The sequence below is a fragment of the Harmonia axyridis genome, chromosome 6 (assembly GCF_914767665.1).
Source record: "Harmonia axyridis chromosome 6, icHarAxyr1.1, whole genome shotgun sequence".
NCBI lineage: Eukaryota > Metazoa > Arthropoda > Insecta > Coleoptera > Coccinellidae > Harmonia > Harmonia axyridis.
Window position 1 is genome coordinate 35,346,805 of NC_059506.1, and position 20,212 is coordinate 35,367,016.

The window sequence follows — 20,212 nt, forward strand, 5'->3', positions numbered from 1 at the left end:
CGCCATGTCACAAATCAATGAAGACAATGGCTAAATTGCATAAATTGGGCTTCGAATTGCTTCTGCATCCCCTGTATTCGCCAGATCTGGTTCCCAGCGACTTTTTCCTGTTCTCAGACCTCAAAAGAATGCTCGCTGGAAAGAAATTTAGCGCTAATGAAGAAGTAATCGTCGAAACTGAGGCCTTTTTTGAAGCAAAAGACAAATCGTACTACAAAAATGGCATCGAAAAGTTGGAAGATCGCTATAATCGCGCTTGAAGGCAATTATGTTGAATAATAAAATCGAATTTTGCCGAAAAAATGTGTTTTACTATGGTTGACGGGGGACTCTTCTGAAATTATTATTCCAACTTTCCATAAAATTAACACTTTTATCAGTAAGATCAAGAAGTTTTATGGATGAATCTGAGTTAATTATATTTCCGAATGAGTTTTTTAAAATCTCACCATATCAATGAGATCAAGAATTTAAATTTCCGAAAATAAAAAAGTAAATATAAATAATAAGTGAATAATGAATATAATAAAAGTTATTTCAAGAAAAAATATACACAATCATTAAAAAAATACAAGATTTTCAGGGTTTATATGGACTGAAATCTTTGGAAGCATTAGGTATTTTCATATGAATATTTATCCTCTTTCAAAGTGAGAAAATCATATTCTATCTGCATTATCGACAGAAAAACTTCAAAACCACAAAACCCACATATCTAGTCGAAAACACCGAATAATTTCTTTTCGATTTATTTCTTCCAAGATTGTTTGTGTCATAGTTTTAATCTACCGTTACTAACAATTTTTGTAATTTTCTTATCATGCTCAATTATCACTATTTTGTCGGTACCTTATCAGAACGAAATATATTGTAGAAACCTGGATGTGGTTTCTTAACTACGGATTCCAAAATGTGAGCTTTCATAGAAAATCGTTGAAGCGAGAGGCGTTTCCTCGTTTAAACTAGCCAACTACAGATCCTTCAGACAAAGCGGTTCACTCAATGATAGCCGCGGAAATTCCAGTGATATGGAAAGTGTTGAAAATTTCGTTTAAATTGGAGAAATGCGGTTTTGAGACGGTTCTGAAGGAAGTCAGATGAGAGTTACGATAAAAGTTGGGTAACGTCTTCGACTTCACACGCTTTACGTACAGAGCGACGATATTCACACGATATTTAACGATTTTTGGGTTAGATACGATGATCGGATGACGTTTGACATAACCTCACCTAACCTGATTTTATCTGGTCTAACCTCACTTTGCGTTAATTCTGTAAAGTGACATGATGACAGGTACTGCGGAAATTTTTGGAAGAAACTTCAGTTAATTGATTAATTTAATTATAAGAATGTTTGGGATTTCAGGTATAACTCTTTCCCCTCAATTGACTACATGAAAATTATATCTAAAAGTGTAATAAAAAGACAGCGGACTCAATTACTCAGGATCCATTAAAATTTATAAGAAATATTGGGTATTTCTTTTCCAATATTCCTCTTGAGTTTTCTATGGTTCTCATAATTTTCTGGTAGATCTTAAGACTTTATTTTGAGTTTATCTCTACATATTAGGCCTATTGAAAAGTCTCCTGCCTGATGCACAGATGGCGGTGCTAGTATTAAATCCATATGATTTTTAGTTAGTACCCATCCTCAAACGATACGTGTCAAAATTTGACAGCAGTCCGACCATTAGTTTGTGAGATATTCCGTTGTGAGTGTAGCATCTTTTGTTATTTGAAAAAAGAAGGAAAAAAAAGAATTTCGTGTACTGATGAAATAGTGCTTTTTGAAGGGGAAAAATACAGTTGAATAAAAATCTTGGCTTGATGAAGAGTTTCCGGGGTCTGCACCATTAAAATCAACAATCATTGATTGGTATGCTAAGTTTAAACGTGGTGAAATGAGCACCGAAGACGGCGAACGCAGTGGACGCCCAAAAGAGGCTGTCACCGACGAAAAAATCAAAAAAGTCTACAGAATAAATTTGAATTACTGTAAAGTGAAGTTGATCGAGATAGCAGACATTGTGAAGATATCATCTGAACGTGTACATCATATCATTCACGAATATTAGTACATAAGAAAGATGTGTGCAAAATGGGTGCCGCGCGAGCTCACAATCGATCAAAAGCAACAACGTGTTAATGATTCTGAGCAGTGTATGAAGCTGTTTAAGTGCAATAAACCTGAATTTTTGCGTCAATATGTGCCAATGGATGAAACATGGCTCCATCACTTCACTCCGGAGTCCAAATCGACAGTCAGCTAAGTGGACTGCACACGATGAACCGAATCCAAAGCGAGGAAAAATACAACAGTCAACTGGCAACGTTATGGCATCAGTATCTTGGGATGCGCAAGGCATAATATTCATTGATTACCTCCAAAAGGGCAGACCATCAACAGCGATCATTATATAGCGTTATTGGTCATCAAGACAATGCGCTGTGTCACAAATCAATGAAAACAATGGCAAAATTGCATGAATTGGGCTTCGAATTGCATCTGCATCCACCGTATTCGCCAGATCTGACCTCCAGCGACTTTTTCCTGTTCTCAGACCACAAAAGACTACTCGCTGGAAAGAAATTTAGCGCCAATGATGAAGTAATCGCCGAAACTGAGGCCTATTTTGAAGCGAAAGACAAATCGTACTACAAAAGTGCTATCGAAAAGTTGGAAGATCGCTATAAGAGCTGAATCGCCCTCGAAGGCAACTATGTTGAATAATAAAATCGAATTTTGACAAAAATATGTGTTTTATTGTGGTAGACCGGGGACTTTTCAATTGGCCTGTTAGATCAGAGATTGGACAAATTTACGTTTCTGATACTACCCACGATTTTAACTACTGCTACAAGGACATATGGTGGCTAGAATTTCCAACCAGCATTGATGACAATCCACAAAAAAATCAGCAAAAACCTAGAAAAAACACAAATTCGTTCCAATAATTAATTTTAAGTTTTCAAAAACGTACAATATAAAAAATTTCGTGTTCTATGCTCAGTTTTCTTGTAAATCTTCAAAATATCTAACCTGATTCGTGCTGAGCAATATACAAACGATGGTGAAAAATGAATCGTTAGGTATTAAAATATCCTCACCGAGAATGTGGTTTTGATGGTTATAGTTTTGTTGACACTCTTACCAAACTGTGAAATTATATAATCGGCTTGACTTTTTGATTCGGTGGTTTGGCCTCTGTGGTTTACTATTTTCATAAGACCGTGCGTCTGTGTTGATGAATCAAGTGGGCTCGATTAAATCAGGTAAACGTTTCAGCGTGAATCATGGGAATGTTCCACTGATTTTAGGGGACCTGAACTAACCTAAACTTATTCCAGATGTAAAGTATAGGTAGACCTTGAAACGATATTAAGTATAATGTAGCTATATGTAGGAATTGAAATATGCAATAATGTTGAAGACAATCTCAACAAAAGTATTCACAAATGACCACTGGTTTCGATAAAACAATTCAACAATTTCTGAGCGTTGCTAAAGCGTTTCCCTTTCCATGATCGAATGGCATAACCTATATTGAAAGCAATCCTAACCTAACTTAACCTAACCTAACCTAAAGGCAAATGACATAAGTAATGTCAAAAAAAAAAAATCACAGTTGCCATTACAACCATTTCAAATATCATTTCTATAGGAAAACCCTATCTTAACTCAAATATGGAAAAATATTTAAGACAATAAATTATGAGTGTGCCTGTCATCTCCAAGGCATACTAGAAATTAAATGATTACTGATTTATGAGGAATGTCATCTTGGTTTCGATGACTGAGGTTATTGAATGGTTGTAATAAATTTCTTGGTGGTTTTCCCTGATGATGACAAATCTCCAATAAAACTCTCCTGCTCTATAGCAGGAGAGTTTTATTGGAGATTTGTCATCATCGATCCTCCTATGGATCGATGAGTATAGCATTCAATTTTCCGACTTCTTTCCACTCAGAGTAATAAACATAGATAGAGGGACCATATGTCATTTTCAGTAAGCAAATTTTGTCCCCAACATGAACCATCAAATTTGACATGCAGCGCGCGAAAATGAAAACATATCAGTGATACGATATTTCACTCAATTCACGGGTTTCTCCACAAAGAACGAACTTCTTATGTCCCATGGTGAATCAACGTTTCATATTAACTCAAAGTATATTGAAATTAATACCTAAATATATCAGAAATTCAGAAAACAAACTTCAAGCGAGCCAAACGACGTGAAAAAACCGTTGACACAAGGATAGCAAAATTTGCCATCTTCGATTTCAGCATGTAGATGCAGAAAATTATAATTATTCTGCTTATTATAAATTCGGCAATTATGAAAAATATCGGATTCCAAATATTCGAATTTGCATATTTAATCGGGAATCACTCAAATAAATATATTTCATTCAATATAATATACATCCATAATGATAAAATCGTGGATTTGTATATATATAACAATCCGACAACATATTCTAACCATGTTGGGGACATGTAAAAATTTCATAAACTTCCTCTAGCTAAGCTTATTGCTCTATGGTTAAATCCTTCATTATCGCCTTTGACGTATTGGCTACAAATAAATTTCAGCCCCTGAACTCCAGAAACGCAGCCTTAATAACTCGTAGTTAAAAATTGCGTATACTTCCTCTATTTATGTTTATTACTCTATGATCAAGACACACTATTTTGAGTTACAAAATACGACCTGTAGTTCGAAAAATATCTGCAATAAAAAGTGACAAAATTTCGAATAAGTAAGGATCGACTCCATCGAATAGTTACTAAGTACCTAAGTACGAAGAAGTTTCTTGGTGGAACTGAGATTCAGTAACTAAAGTAATTGAGATACTTCTTCTAACACCTTCCAATAAGAACACACATGAATATCTTTTTTTTTACAGGGAAGTCCTTCTCAATAACAATCACAGTATCAACAAACCCTCCTCAAGTAGCAACGTACAACAAGGCTATCAAAGTAACAGTAGATGGTCCAAGAGAGCCAAGATCAAAGACTGGTGAGTAAAAGTTGGGGATAACCCATCATTCTTCAAATATTCACGTGGAGAATTTTAAATACCTGCGTCCACTGTTCACTATAGGGAACTCCTAGAAGTATTGTTCTACTTCTACATTAAGTAACCAACTTCTTGTAATGCCTCAAAGATCTAAGCAGGCGCACATAACGGGTTTTCTCGCTTTCAATTATTCATGTACTTTTTGCTGTTTGTTATGAAGTCATTCGCTGAATTTTAATTTTGATTTGCCGTCTGTTTTTACAGATCTATATCGCGTAAAAAATTTCACCTCCAGGGTGGGCTCCAGTTCTACGCACATATGTTCAATATTAATTCGCTGGTGATTAAATTCAATTAGATTGCGTTTTTCATCTGAATCTGAATTGCATAAGCATGAATAAATCTTCCAGATTTGTATCTATTTTCTCACGGCTTCAATTTTCGAATCGTCTGTTTAGACGAAGATTTCGAGAAATCGAACAAGGTGATACGATGGAAAATCCACTTGTATGACGTTTCTGTTCGTCAGAAATGATGGACGAGAACTGCTGTTGAATATTCAATGTGTGTTTGAGATTGAGAATTTTGATGTGGCGTTTTATTGTGAGAAGAAGCAGTATTACACTCTCTGTTACTAGTTTTACGTTGACCACAGAATTAACTTCGAGAGGATTCCCCCAAAATATGAAATTTTTCGTATGTTATACCAGTAAATATAAATAGATTCGGTACTTTACAAGTCTTTGAGTAAACGTGTTGAGGTTTAAAGCAATCTGAACTAAGTATCTATTTTATTCAGACTTTATCAGCGTATTTTGTTTATTTTCTCTGTAGCCTTGATGAAGTCTGAATTTATAGACGAAATGTTGGCCTACTGTAGTTATTAGTATGCAGATGAAGTGTCCTGGGCCCATAACCTGTAGTTATTATTACGCAGTTGAAAGAATAACTCATTTACATATGTTTTTCTCATGAAACATCCTATTTTTTATTGAATTTTCAGATTGCATGGAATAAATGAACTCAATTGAATCTTGAGATATTTCGATTTTTCATAATTGCAAGGTCTTTGGAAATGATCTTGAAAGGAATGAATACATTCAAATGAGATTTCGAAAGTGAAGACTAAAAGAACAGAGGTATTACTATAATAATTTTCTGTTAGCTTTCCCAAAACTGCGATCAAATTGACCTTTTGTACTTACTCTACGTATTCATACGAACCCAAGCAGGCCTTCGATACTGTTAGCAAAGCCAACGACATCCCATGAACCTTGGTTCTTACTTCGTGAGTATCCAGAACTGGCTTTTCCATGTAGGTGGTTCTTAAGCCAGTCAACCTTGGACATTTGCACACTATGTGTTCGGCTGTTTCTACCTCCTCTTCACAGAGCTTTTGAATCTCATCTGCCGACTTACCCATGCGGTAAAAAAAGCTATTTCTGTCAGCAGTCCTTCCATTACCCGAAGTTCAGCTTGTGGTAGCTTCAAGAGCGTCCTGGTATAGATAGGTGGAAGCACCACAACTTTCTTTACCTGAGCAAGACCAAGAGTGGTCCTCCAGAGGGTTATTCTATTGTCCAACTCCCATTGTTAGACCGCTGTTAAAGATCTTTATTCAAGTAGACAGTGTGAATTACAAATAGTGTAAGTGTATATAGGACACAATTCAATGGTACATATAAGTATATATCACAAGGTAACAAAGGAATGTAGGCAGTGAACAATGGTATAAGAGAAAATCAAAAATTGTCTCTGATGACTCTCAACCGTTCACTCTCACACACTTAAAGCGTAAAAGGCCATAATCCCGAACACGAACACACATGCAACACGCACAAAAGATCCATTACGCTCTGTGGATCTTGCCAGAGGTAGCAAAAGATAGAATGCTAATCCCACGCCCTGCGACTGACATCCTTGTGGATGGACCATCCTCCTCGTAGAGTTGTCATCACGAGGTCCCTTCTAATTAGCGTGGTGTCTATTGAGAGGGCTTGTAGAAGGGCACTGCTTTCTCGGCACCAGAACCCCCTTGCTCCGATGATGAAAGGTAGAACTCGGATGCTTCTGCCAGGATTGGCCTTTTCCAAGCCCACAAAAAGGCTCAGAACCAACAGGTGTTAACCTATATGCTCTTTTCTCAATTTAATCAGCTTTTTCGTTTCCTTCAGTACTACAATGCTTTGGTATCCACAGTAGAGTTACTTTATTGCCTCTGGTCATTGGCTTTATGATATTTACGGCAGTCCCATGTCAACAGAGACCCCTGTCAAGGACGGAGGTGAGTACTGACTCTTTGATAATCATCGAAAACTCTACTGGGTGTTGACATACCCTATGCTTTATTTTCTCATTTGGTGAAGAACTCTTCAAAAATAATGAAAAATTAAAGATTGGGTAGGTATGCCATTTGGAATAAGACCGTTATCAACCTTTGAATGAGTCATCAATGAATCGTTCAATTTTGAACAACCAGTAGAGTTCCAAATGATTATCAAAAAATCAGTACTTACCTTCGTTCTTCTAGGATTCATTTCCGAAATCTCATCAACTTCGCAGTTATTTGTTTCTTCAGAGGACCCTCCAATTTATGAAAAATCTAAATATCCCAAAAAAAGTTTTGAATATATGAAACTCTAAACAAACTTCATTTATTGCATGTGATCCGAAAATTCAATGAAAAACAGGTTGGTTCCATGAGAAAAAACATATGTAAGTGAATTATTCTTTGATCTGCGTACTAATAACTACAGGTTATGGGCCCAGCACGCTTCCACTGCATATTAATATCTACTCTAAGCCCAAATACGAACACTCAGACCTTTCCCAAGATAGAAATGAAGCAAGACGCAGAACTAAACCATCGACAACAGCAACAAAAAAATTATTTACGACCATCGGTGTGAGAAAGTCCGCAACAATTCACATCGTGCTCTGAAGATGACAATTGGAAGGATTGGATTCTTCGCGATGGTCGCATAACAATTATTACGACTGTGGTGAAAAGATGTAAAAGAGTCTTGAGCCTACAAGAACATTTCGTTGTGTTGTCCAGACCACAAAACCGTAATTTGAAAGACCGATGATAATTCGATGATGCTGAATCCTAGCCATTTGCAATTCATTTCAATTTCTTCGGGTTAACTGTTGTTATTCATAAATTGTCGCAGTTTTATGGAAAGCAATAACTGTAAGAGGTGAAATTGACTGTGGACTGTTATTTGGATTGAGAAGTTGGAGTCTTGAAGAAAAAGAATTATTATGATAGTTTGGACTCTTGGGGACTTTGTGAAATATCAAGATTTTAAAAGAATTTCAAGCAATAATGCTACAGTTTTATTGAAAATTATTCAATAAAATTATAATTTTCATTCAAGAATGCATAATTTCTGGGAGCGAATTCAGAGCAAAAAATACGCTAATTCAACGATCGGATCCGTCGCTCAGCAAGAAATTTTACCATACTGTTTTTCGATCAGTAAAAGTTACTTTTTCTAGTTGTTCTTTATACAGGGTGATTCACCTTATATTGCCTATAAACTTTCTCATTTTAATTAGGGATTCACGGCTTTGCTTGATATTCAAGCTACTTGACTTGATATTCAAGCTCTTTGGCTTCAGCTTGACTTGAAATCAACTGTGGAACCGAGTGAAAGTTCTCACCTGGGAATTTCATATCATTATGTCGATTGATTCGATAACATAGATCAAGAAAATGCTTGCAATTCAGCGGTTAGTCCATTAATAAAGAATTTATAGGCTGTAAACAGAAATTTTCAAAGAAAATTTTGATAATATTCTCGAGGCTGTCAATTCTTCTTGAGGCAAGATACGGACTTGAAACCTCGATATGTTTTAAATCTCATCTCGATCTATAAAAAACGTTTTTATTTGAGGGGGCTATCACCAATATTTCAGGAGATATCACGGTTTTTGTGTAGAAATTCAATTTTTACGATTTTTTTCAAGTTTCGAGTTCAAAATTCTCATAAACTGTGGGCTCTACGAACAATCGGTAAGCGATGTTAAAATGAACCATCCCCATTGAACCGAATTTCTTACTTTTCCGAAACTTTTTTCTTCGAAATTCCAGAAAAATTTTCCATACCTAACCCTTAAAAAATTTTTTTTTGACGAAAGTTCTCACCTGGGAATTTCATACCATAACTCGATCTATGAAAAACGTATGTGTTTGAGGAGACTATAACCAATATTTCAGGAGATATTACGGTTTTTGTGTAGAGATTGCATTATTTCAGAATTTATAAGCTGTGAACTGAAATTAAAAAAATAAATCAAATCTCAGGCCAAATAGCTAGAATATCAAGCCAAGCTGTGAATCCCTAATTTGAATATTCAAAGAAAAAACAGCAACGTTTGAAATATTCTGGACATCATGCAACATATTTTCTTTGAAGTGGCATATAAGTTTCAAGTATTACAAATCATCTTGGATTGACTTAGAGCCAAAATCTTCAACATAATCCAAATTCAGTTTATATGATTCATCACGGCATAATTCTCTAGCAACACCAATTTTTATAATCAGTACATTTTCATATAGGGTGATCGTTTTTTTTTTCTTGCCAATAATCCATAAAACGTTTGTAAGCGTATTCATATCATCCTTGGATTTATTCAAAAAGTTTATAAAAATGTAAAATACAATAAGACAACGTTGAATTGCTACTGGCATATCAACATTTGGCTCGAAAAACATCTAAATAAACAACAACAACATTCCACAAAGATAACACGAAAAATAGATTGCAATAATCCATTGTTAAACCATGTTTCTTGCACTTTCCCACAAATTACAGATGCTTTCGCGCTCCTAGGTAATAATACACCCAGAAGAAGAACAAGCAACAAAACTGGTTCGATCCCTATTGAAGCCGTAGTAGATCATCGAAGATATACCTACACAGAGATGATAGAAACACGACACAAAAATAAATAAAAGAAATATATCGAATCGCGGGGCACACATTATCAACCTATAGAGATTTCCAGTAGCAAAAAGGTGCATAGCGGAAAATTACCTACGAAACCGCTTGGTAATGATAGCTTTAACGCTCTGTATCAGCTTACTGTTTGGTAAATAAGATTCGGATCATCACGGTGTAATAGAAAATGATCCGTCTATGATTCGGTCACTGCGTTTATATTCACTTTTATTAGACGGGGGGATACAACTGGAATGAAATGGTTATATTGGCAACACTGTGTGTTACTTTTGACATTTCGTATGTCATTTGTGTCCACTAGGTTATGGGCCCGCATAAGCTTTGTTTTCGAGATATAAAGGGTGTTTTTTTTGAGCTAATAGAACTTTAAATTGCAATAAAACAACGATGGATTATTCGATTGTCATGAATTTTATTTATCCGCAAGATAATCTTGTGGCATTACATTTTAAATATGATTTCTGGCATATGACCGCCACGGCTGGCTCGGATGTAGTCCAATCTGGACGTCCAATTTTCGATGACTTTTTCCAACATTTGTGGCCGTATATCGGCAATAACACGGCGAATGACTTTACATAGCCCCACAGAAAGCAGTCTAGCGGTGTTGAATCACAAGATCTTGAAGACCAATTCACAGGTCCAAAACGTGACATTAGGCGGTCACCAAACGTGTCTTTCAATAAATCGATTGTGGCACGAGCTGTGTGACATGTTGCGCCGTCTTGTTGGAACCACAGCTCCTGGACATCATGGTTGTTCAATTAAGGAATGAAAAAGTTAGTAATCATGGCTCTATACCGATCACCATTGACTGTAACGTTCTGGCCATCATCGTTTTGAAGAAGTATGGACCAATGATTCCACCAGCCCATAAAGCGCACCAAACAGTCAGTTTTTCTGGATGTAACGGTGTTTCGACATACACTTGAGGATTAGCTTCACTCCAAATCCGACAGTTTTGTTTGTTGACGGAGCCATTCAACCAGAAGTGCTCTTCATCGCTAAACAAAATAAAATGGACGTAGTGCGCGATACGTATTCCGCACAGAACCATTATTTTCGAAATAAAATTGCACTATTTGCAAGCGTTGTTCAAGCGTGAGTCTATTCATGATGAATTGCCAAACCAAACTGAGAATAAATCACTTGACAGCTGTTAGATTGGTCGCCATCTTGAATAGTAATGCCAACTTAAAGTTATATACCCCAAAAAAACACCCATTACCTCCAGTTTAGAAATATACAATATTAAACAAAATTTGTAACGTTTGCTAAAAATCGACTTCCCTTCAATTTGCCAACACTGAAGAGTGATCATAACCTCACTTCCCCCATCAGAATATCATCTCGATCCGCACGCGGTGTAAACATGGCTACCATCTTCACCATCACTTCTTCAGTGTTCCATCTCCCATCTTCTTTTTCTTCATGCACGTAGCATGGAATCCAATTTACAAACTATCTCACAAATTGCCGTGAATCGATCAATAATATACCATCGTTTTAGTTCGATAGCTTTTGTTCGAGCTGTATGCAGACGTAAGACGGGTTGAGTTGGTAGTTTTTTTTTTGGGACGCAAAAGAAACAGTTTTAGTGTCTGGTGTCGGCACTTTGAAGAAAGGTGCCCTTTTCGAATTATAAACGCCAACCCTGTGAATTGGCTAAATGACAGTATTAGATAATCCAAGTGGTAATGGTTTTAGAGAGTGATACTCCCATTTGTTAAGAGGATTTTGAAAAATGACTCTGTTTCAATTTAATTCTCTCCAGATTAGGGATTCACGGCTTAGCTTCAAGCTACTTGCATTGAGCTTGACTTAAAATCAAGTCGAGTTCAAGTCAAGTAGTAGTTTTTCAATCTCAAGTCAAGTCAAGTATTTATTTGTCAAGTACTTGAATCATATCAAGCTACTTGATTTGAGCAGTTTTATTGTGTAGTGTCACATCAATAAAAAATGATGAAATGAGAAGGAACCTTGCAAAAAACACTTCTATTTATTGAACTTATTGTATAATAGAACCGAAAATATCATTTTTTTGAAATAGAAACATAAATCATATCACTATAAATCATAACAAAATGAAAAATAATAAAATAATGATGTTTCTTAATATTGAGAAACCTCCAGGCTTTGTTTGATTCCATAATTTTCCATCCAGGATCTAAAACACATGAGGCATCTTATAGATTTGTCGCCTAACCTATTGCGGGTTTTTGCAACTGTAAGAGCGGCTCTAGAAAATTGTCTTTCAACAGAAGCTGAAGATGCTTGCGTTGATGAAAAATCCTAGGCCATTTTGGCCAAGTTTGGAAAGATATTTCTGAAACTACCAAAATCCACCAATAGATTTCATGGAAATGTGAGAAAACTACTAATAAAATCACACTGGCAAATGCTTCAGTCTCTCGGCGCTCGAGGAATCCCCTTATTTAGTCGAAGCGCTTACGAGATTGCAGAAATATATGCAGTGCAAAGAGTGCATATCAAGTAGCTTGATATTACTAATATCTAAAATTGAGTCAATTCAAGCTCAAGTATGTAATTTTCCACGAGCTTGATTTTCAAGTCAAGAACTTGGTTAAAATGTCAAGCTACTTGGCTTGATGAATTCCTACTTCAGATAGAAATGATGCAATTTGGAATGGTTATAAGTTATAATGGCAACACTGTGTTATTCTTTGACATTTATTATGTCATTTGTCTTCAAGAGGTTATGTTATTTAACCATGGAAGGATGCCAGCTTCAAAAACATGTAGAATTTGTTTTATCAAAATCAGTGGTCATTCATGAATACTCATTTATGGTTGAAGGATTATCTAAACTAAACAAACAGAATTGCAGAATTTGTCTGATGAAAATTCACATAAAACAATAGAGACCATTACATCCAGATAAAGTTACTGTGTGGTGTGCAATTCATGTTGGCAAAGTGATTGGTCCATATTTTTTGAAGCAAATAAAAGAAGAGTAACTGTTAAATATAAGTACAATTTTATTGGCGACTAAATTTTTGTTAGGGAATAAAAGACGTACGAAGGTATTTGAAAATTTATCATGTCTGCCTATTGAAAGACTGGGATAATACTGGGATAGTTCTATTGTTGAATTCAAATAATCGCCTTCAATTAAAACAGGTAGAATATTTTTTTAGTTTTCGCAAAATGTATAATGAGAAGTTAGGAGTTGTTGCCAAACAATAGGCATATCTGATATGTGTGGCGTGCAGAAAATTGAAGCAATTTTAGCTTATTATTTCACTTCTGGGGAACTGTAGTGTGTAGAATGCTGTGAGGGTGATTTTGGGAAATTCTTTTGTCCCGTTCACATGAATGTTGGACGTGTATGAATACATATTTGGTCCCCTGGTCGAAATGCAGGTTCTTGAAATTATATTGACCACATGTTGGCAATTATGATAACATATGTTATGGTTTTTGAGGTGGGTGCAATTAAATAATTTGGTTGTGAGTAGTTGACGTGGTTCGTGCAATTGTCAGGTATTACCTTTCCTTCTTAGGTTGTTTTTTTTTGTTTGATTATATGGGCAAAACTGTTATCTTGGTTGAATTATATCAAATTTTCGAATTTTCAGATTTCATGGAATTGTTCGAAATTTCATATGCTTAAAACCTACCGTTTTTGATATATTCAAATTTTTCATTAATTGATGTAACTTTGGAAAAATCCATAAAGTAATAAACATATATAGATAGAGGAAGTAGACGCAATTTTTACATGTCCCCAACATGGTTAGATTACGTTGTCGGATTGTGATATATTTTCAAATCCACAATTTTACTATATTTTTATGAATGTATATTATATTGAATGAAATATATTTATTTGAGTGATTCCTGATTAAATATGCTAATTTGAATATTTCGAATCGGATATTTATCCTAATTGTCCGAATTTATTATAAGCAGAATATTTATTATTTTCTGTATCTACCTGCTGAAATCCAAGGTTTGGCAACTTTTGCTCTCCTATTGTCATCAGCTGTCTTACGTCGTCTGGCGCGCTTGAAGTTTGTTTTTTGAATTTCTGATATATTTAGGTATTTATTTCAATATATTTTGAGTTGATATGAAACGTTGATTCACTATGAGACATAAAAAGTGCGTTCTTTTCTTTGTAGAGAAACTCGCGAAATATATGTCGCACAAAAATGATTCATTCAAGATGTTTTCCTAGAATATTATTAATGAAGATGTTTTCCGGAAATATTACTTTGATGAAATGTCATTTTTCAACTTCGACACCCTCTATCTCGAAAATTATTATTATGATTGGGTTGAACCTAAAGACTTTTTTATTCAGGAGATCATATTCTACAAAATTTGAAAAATTCAGGTAAATTAACCAGTGACATTTTTCCACAAAGCTGCTGCCTGGTGTTATCGAAATTAATTCGACTTTCAAGTTCCAATTAAAGTGTTCATTTCGCTCTTCTTCAAAGCAAAAAGGAAAAATTTGGGTTACAACCTGTATTATGGAAAATAAGAATTTGCGGACCTAATCCCTCAATTTTTTTCGAAGTTATTCTTCAAAAACGTATTTCAGAATAAAGTATATCTCCATTTCAATAATTCCCAAAAATTGCCAGCCAAATCAGCACCCTGTAACAAATATCAGCGTTGCCAACAAGATAAACGTCGAAACGACTGAACACAGCGGCCTGCACCAGCAGCACAAGAGGGCTGCTCTGGCGTGGGTTAATTAGGACAAATCATTACCAGATGTCTGCTCGTCACCCGTTCCAAAATTCTGCAAATAATTCAGTATTAATGGCCAACAGGAAATGGTACGCACCGGAAATGATCGCTGCATGCTGTTGCTGACCTACCGATGATTATGTAACAACGCGCGTAATACGATTTCGAGTGCGCCTCGTCCCGAACGACGTCCGGCGTCGGGATGCTGCTGAATATGCATCCCTGGCTCCAATCAGTCTTTTCGACGCCTCTCTTACGTTGTAAATTTCTTGTGGCCGCGGGATTTTCATTTGCGTTTGACGCCGTTTCGACATCGATGTTGCCATTCGCTTATTTTTTTATTTATTCTAAATACAGGGTGTTCCAATGAAAAAAAGGAATGTCTTTCAAAATTTTCGTGAATTGTTCCAACCGTATCTTCCCACTCAAAAAAGTGTCTTAGATGCTACTGAAAAGTATAACAGATACTAGTCACTTTTTCACAAAAATGAAACTTCAAAGACACTTCAATGTAACTAAGTTATCACAGAAAGATTAAAATTCCATTTCTGACAGTTAAACCAATCTTTAATACAATAGGTTTTTCATCTACTTTTCGCCCATACAGTTGTTCTTTAATTGGAGGTTCTTTTGATCATTTCAAGAAGAAAAGTTCTATAAACGCTTTGTCTCCGAGATACCAGGTGCTAAAATTAGATTTTCCACAAGTTTTCTTCTCATAGCATCTTCCCATCACAAGATATTCAACTTGAATTCGGCATAGATTATCCAATTTAAAATTTTCATCATGTGATCTGCTTATTTTGATGTAAATCTACAGAATGATATTTGCTGATATGACTTGGAAATCAAGATCGTGAAAAATTATATATTTGAGCTTGACTTGACTTGATTATTGATATTCATTGCTTGACTTGATATCAAGCTACTTGATATTACTTGAGCTCGATATGCACACGTCGCACGGCATATATTTCTGCAATCTCGTGCGCGCTTCGACTAAATAAGGGGATTCCTCGAGCGCCGAGAGACTGGAGCATTCTTTATTAATAGTTTTCTCACATTTCTATGAAATCTATTGATAGATTTTGGTAGTTTCAGAAATATCTTTCCCAACTTGGCCAAGGATTTTTCATCAACGCCAGCATCTTCAGCCCCTGTTGAAAGACAATTTTCCAGGGCTGATGCTCTTACAGTTACGAAAACCCACAAAAGGTTAGGTAACAAATCTAAAAGATGCCTCATGTGTCTTAGATTCTGGATAGAAAATTATGAAATCAAACAAAGCCTGGAGATTTCTCAATATTAAGAACTTAAGAAAAAACTTTGTTTTTTTTATTTTTATTTTGTTTCGATTTATAGTGATTTAATTCATGTTTCTATTTCAAAAAGTTGATATTTTCGGTCCTTTTATACAATAAGTTCAATAAATAAAAATGTTTTTTGCGATATTCCTTCTCATTTCATCACTTTTTATTGATGTGACACTACACAATAAAACTGCTTAAAATCAAGTAGCTTAATATGATTCAAGTACTTGATGAATAAATACTTGGCTAGACTTGTGATTGATAAACTACTACTAGACCTGAGCTTGACTTGAAATAAAGTCAAGCTCAAGCCAAATAGCTTGAAAATCAAGCCAAGTCGTGAATCTCTATTGCAACCGATTTTGAGAGAAATTTTTCAGACAATTCTCTATCAATCGTTAGGAAAATCCAAATTATCATAACGATCTAGTTAGTATGCTATGATGAGTTTTGGTACTTATTCGCACCAATCTGTAGCGAAGATTAATTAAGATTTGATAAACTAGTATAATCAACACCAAAAAAGGAGGACTGAAAGAACACCCTGTATCAAACAAAGCGTTTGAGGACTAATGTTAAGAGGCCTCTTCAGAGCCCGGTGAAGATTTCAAATGTTTTTTAGGTCATAGAACTCCCAAAACCCAATCGGCGGAAAACCCAAAAAGCGACCTCGACCCCATCACCTAGAAAATCCCGAAAAGTCCCTGCTTTCACACACAGGGACTTTCGTACCAAAAGATAACGCTGCCTCCTATCAACAGAGGAAGCAGATTTATCAGCGCCGCCGATATTCCCACAGCATCTTGATCGCATCTTGGCCCCGACAGCTTATCTCTTTCGCATGTCCGATAGCAGTGCTACCAACTGTCTCTCCCCCTTGAACCGGCCCGTGGAAGGTCATCAAGGCCGTTTCCCACACTTGTCACACCTCCCACAGGCCCGATTGATTGTTTTCTCTGTTTATATATTCTCTCCTCCGGTTATCCTTCGAGATAAGATAGTTTTAATTGTTGCTGACAATGTGTCAGATTAGATTCGACACTTTGGCTTTTACATACACCGGAGTGACACCTTTCCTGCTCCCCGATTAGAATTTCGCTTCTAATTAGTGCAGGAGATAGGGTAGGAAGTTAGATCTATGTACCTACGTGATGATTGCGTTGATAAAAATAATGAGTTGCAAGCAATCGTCAGATTTCCCATAGTGAGGAGTGTTTACCGAGGATCGACGATGCTTGCGGTTATCGCTGGATCGACCAAAAGTCTGGGATTTCGAGTTCTTCCACAGATAAGGTTGTTTCGTTCGAAAACCGACGTTTACGCCGTTTGGTTCAAGGTTTTTGTGTCCGGGAGAAAAAATTTTTTGACTCCGCCACTGGAACTTTCACGTTTTTTAGGTTGAAGAATGCCACTATTGAAAAAAATGAGCGAAGCACTCCTGTCATATTATACCAGAGCCTTCATGTGCCAATTGCTAACTCACATATGGCAAATCCACGGTACACATTTCACAACATTATATCAACGTACCAGTGCCCATTGGGGTGGATTTGAAGATATCAGAAAATAGTGTAGATTCACTATTTTGCGTGAAAATTTGTCAATGAGAGAAAGTTTTGTTTGCTGTTTGTAGCTGTTTGAACCGAACAAACAAAAGTTTTTGCTTGGATATGTGAAAGCAGCTGAAATATTGATTCATCACTAAACTACCGAGACAAAGAGCGCTTCAGTTGAGTGGAAAGTAGTTGGTGAAAGCCGTCTAAAGCGATCAAAATCTCTGACATCTACCTGCTGATGGTTATGGCATCCTTATTTTGGGATGTTTTTCGCATATTGTTCATTGACTATAATGACAAAGGTACAACCATGCTATAGCTATTCTCCAAATCTGCTCCTCAGCACTTACTGGCTATTTGCAGACCTCAAAAGAATACTCCAAAGAAATAAATTTGGCTCTAATGAAGACGTGATTGCCAAGGTTAAAGTCAATCTTTAAAGCAAAGTCGAATCATTCTACAGACAAAGTCAGATGAGGCTATGTTGACGAATAAAGTCCAAGTTTTAAGAAAAAATGTGTTTATACTGGGTAGGACCAGGACCTCAGGGTAATAAACATAGATAGAGGAAGTTTATGTCTTTTTCAGTACGCAAATTTTGTCGCCAACATGAGCTATCATTGACATGAAGCGCGCGGAAATGAAAACATATCAGTGATACGATATTGTACTCAATTCGCGAGTTTCTTCACAAAAAACGCACTTCTTATGTCCAATAGTGAATCAACGTTTCATATTAACTCAGAATATATTGAAATAAATACCTAAATATATCAGAAATTCAGAAAACAAACTTCAAGCGCGCCAAACGACGTGAAACAATCGATGACACTAGGAGAGCAAAAGTTGCCATACCTTGGATTTCAGCAGGTAGATACAGAAAATAATAAATATTCTGCTTTTTATAAATTCGGCAATTAGGAAGATATCGGATTCCAAATATTCAAATTTGCATATTTAAATGGGTATCACTGAAATAAATATATTTCATTCAATATAATATACGTTCATAACGATATAGTAAAATTGTGGATTCGAAAATATATCACAATCCGACATCGTAATCTAACCATGTTAGGAACAGGTAAAATTGCGTATACTCCCTCTGTCTATGTTTATTACTCTATGACCAGGACTTAATATGAAATGAAGTATATTAACTGGATTTTAATTATTTTTATTCTTCGGCAAAAAGTAACTAACATACTTCTCGAAGTAAATAACTTAAACAAGTGTCCCAAATGTCGCTGAAAAGTATCGAGAAGTAAAAGGAGTCAGGAGCTTTTGAGCACTCGTTCATTCATATGACAGTTGTAGGCCACTTAACTGTATATGTATAAGTACAGTGGTATCCAAGGGCGCAATTAAAGCATCATTCAACACTCTGAATCTCAACTTCGTCGGTTTTGTGATCACGTAAATATTAGGTAATTTTTTTTGTATGAATATGAAATTTTGCACGGAGCTTGTAACTGTCATATTATATCCAAATCGATCATGGCCGAACTGTTCAGCTGCAAAAATACTATATGTTTAATACCTTCTTATCTATCATACCTTTATAATTTCAAAATCCTCATTTCTTCAACTGTAAGTGAGCGAAACCTGAAGATTGCAACACCTCCGTCCGAAACGGTGGAGCAACATCCAAGTAAGTCCGAATTTCACCGCTTCCATAGTTAATCAGCCCACTAGGATATCCATATTAATTCTGGAAAATTTATAACATAATTACATGCATAAACACTGCATTATTTATGTATTATTACAAACCCTAGGCAATTTATTGGGGGTGTATTTACAGTATGCCGAATGGGACTGTTCAATTTATTGCAAAATTGCACATCCGATTGGACATTTCGATCAATTGTCATTAGTCAGTGTTGCCAACTGCGTCGGAATTTATTTCGCATGAAGACCATAACAATAACCGGCTAAATGTACGATTTGTTTAGGGGAGTGCTGATTTTAGGTTTATAATGATATATTTATGCACCATCGATTATAATCCTCATCGCGTTGCTTTTCAAATTCCGAATCTAAAGTTGGTAACAGTGCGAAATGGGTCGAAACTACTTTCAGTGAAAATTTCCACTAAAATGTTCAAAACGGACTATAGAAATCATTCAGTATCTTCAAAATAAAATGATATCTACATTTATCTCTAAAAAGATGTTTCCAAAGTAGATAGATTAAAATAATGTCATTTGAAATGAGAAAAACCTTACCAACACCTTTCCAACATCTAAAGATTTAAAGATTAACTCTAAAGGTTCATTCTTATTTAATTTTATTCACGTTCTACACCGTCTACATCTACAACTAATATCAGCACCCTTAATTTTAATCCCATCCTGGACACTCTTCATCAACTGAGCCGTTTCCTGAAGAGATGATAGCTCATCTTCGCTCAAATTCAGGTGAACAATATCGATGACTCCATTAGAACCTATGACACAAGGAAGAGGAAGAAACACATCTTCTTTTATACCATACTTTCCATTGGCATTCACCGAAATAGGAAAGATAGCTTGCTTATTGGTGAGGATGGCTTTGGCCATAGCTGCAACGGACATACCAACTCCCCAGTTCGTATATCCTTTCAGTTCTTGTATGGCACCAGCA

At 35.8% G+C, this 20,212-nt stretch overlaps 1 protein-coding gene across 3 annotated transcripts in view; it reads left to right on the top strand.

Annotated features, from left to right (window-relative positions):
- The window catches only part of LOC123682273 (protein lozenge-like), a 59,814-nt gene that overhangs the window by 9,148 nt on the left and 30,454 nt on the right, over positions 1-20,212 (top strand). For all 3 annotated transcript variants that reach the window (XM_045620821.1, XM_045620820.1, XM_045620819.1), the window contains exon 3: positions 4,916-5,029. In XM_045620821.1, coding sequence (XP_045476777.1) covers positions 4,916-5,029 — 114 coding nt within the window. The remainder of the gene's footprint in view (positions 1-4,915; positions 5,030-20,212) is intronic.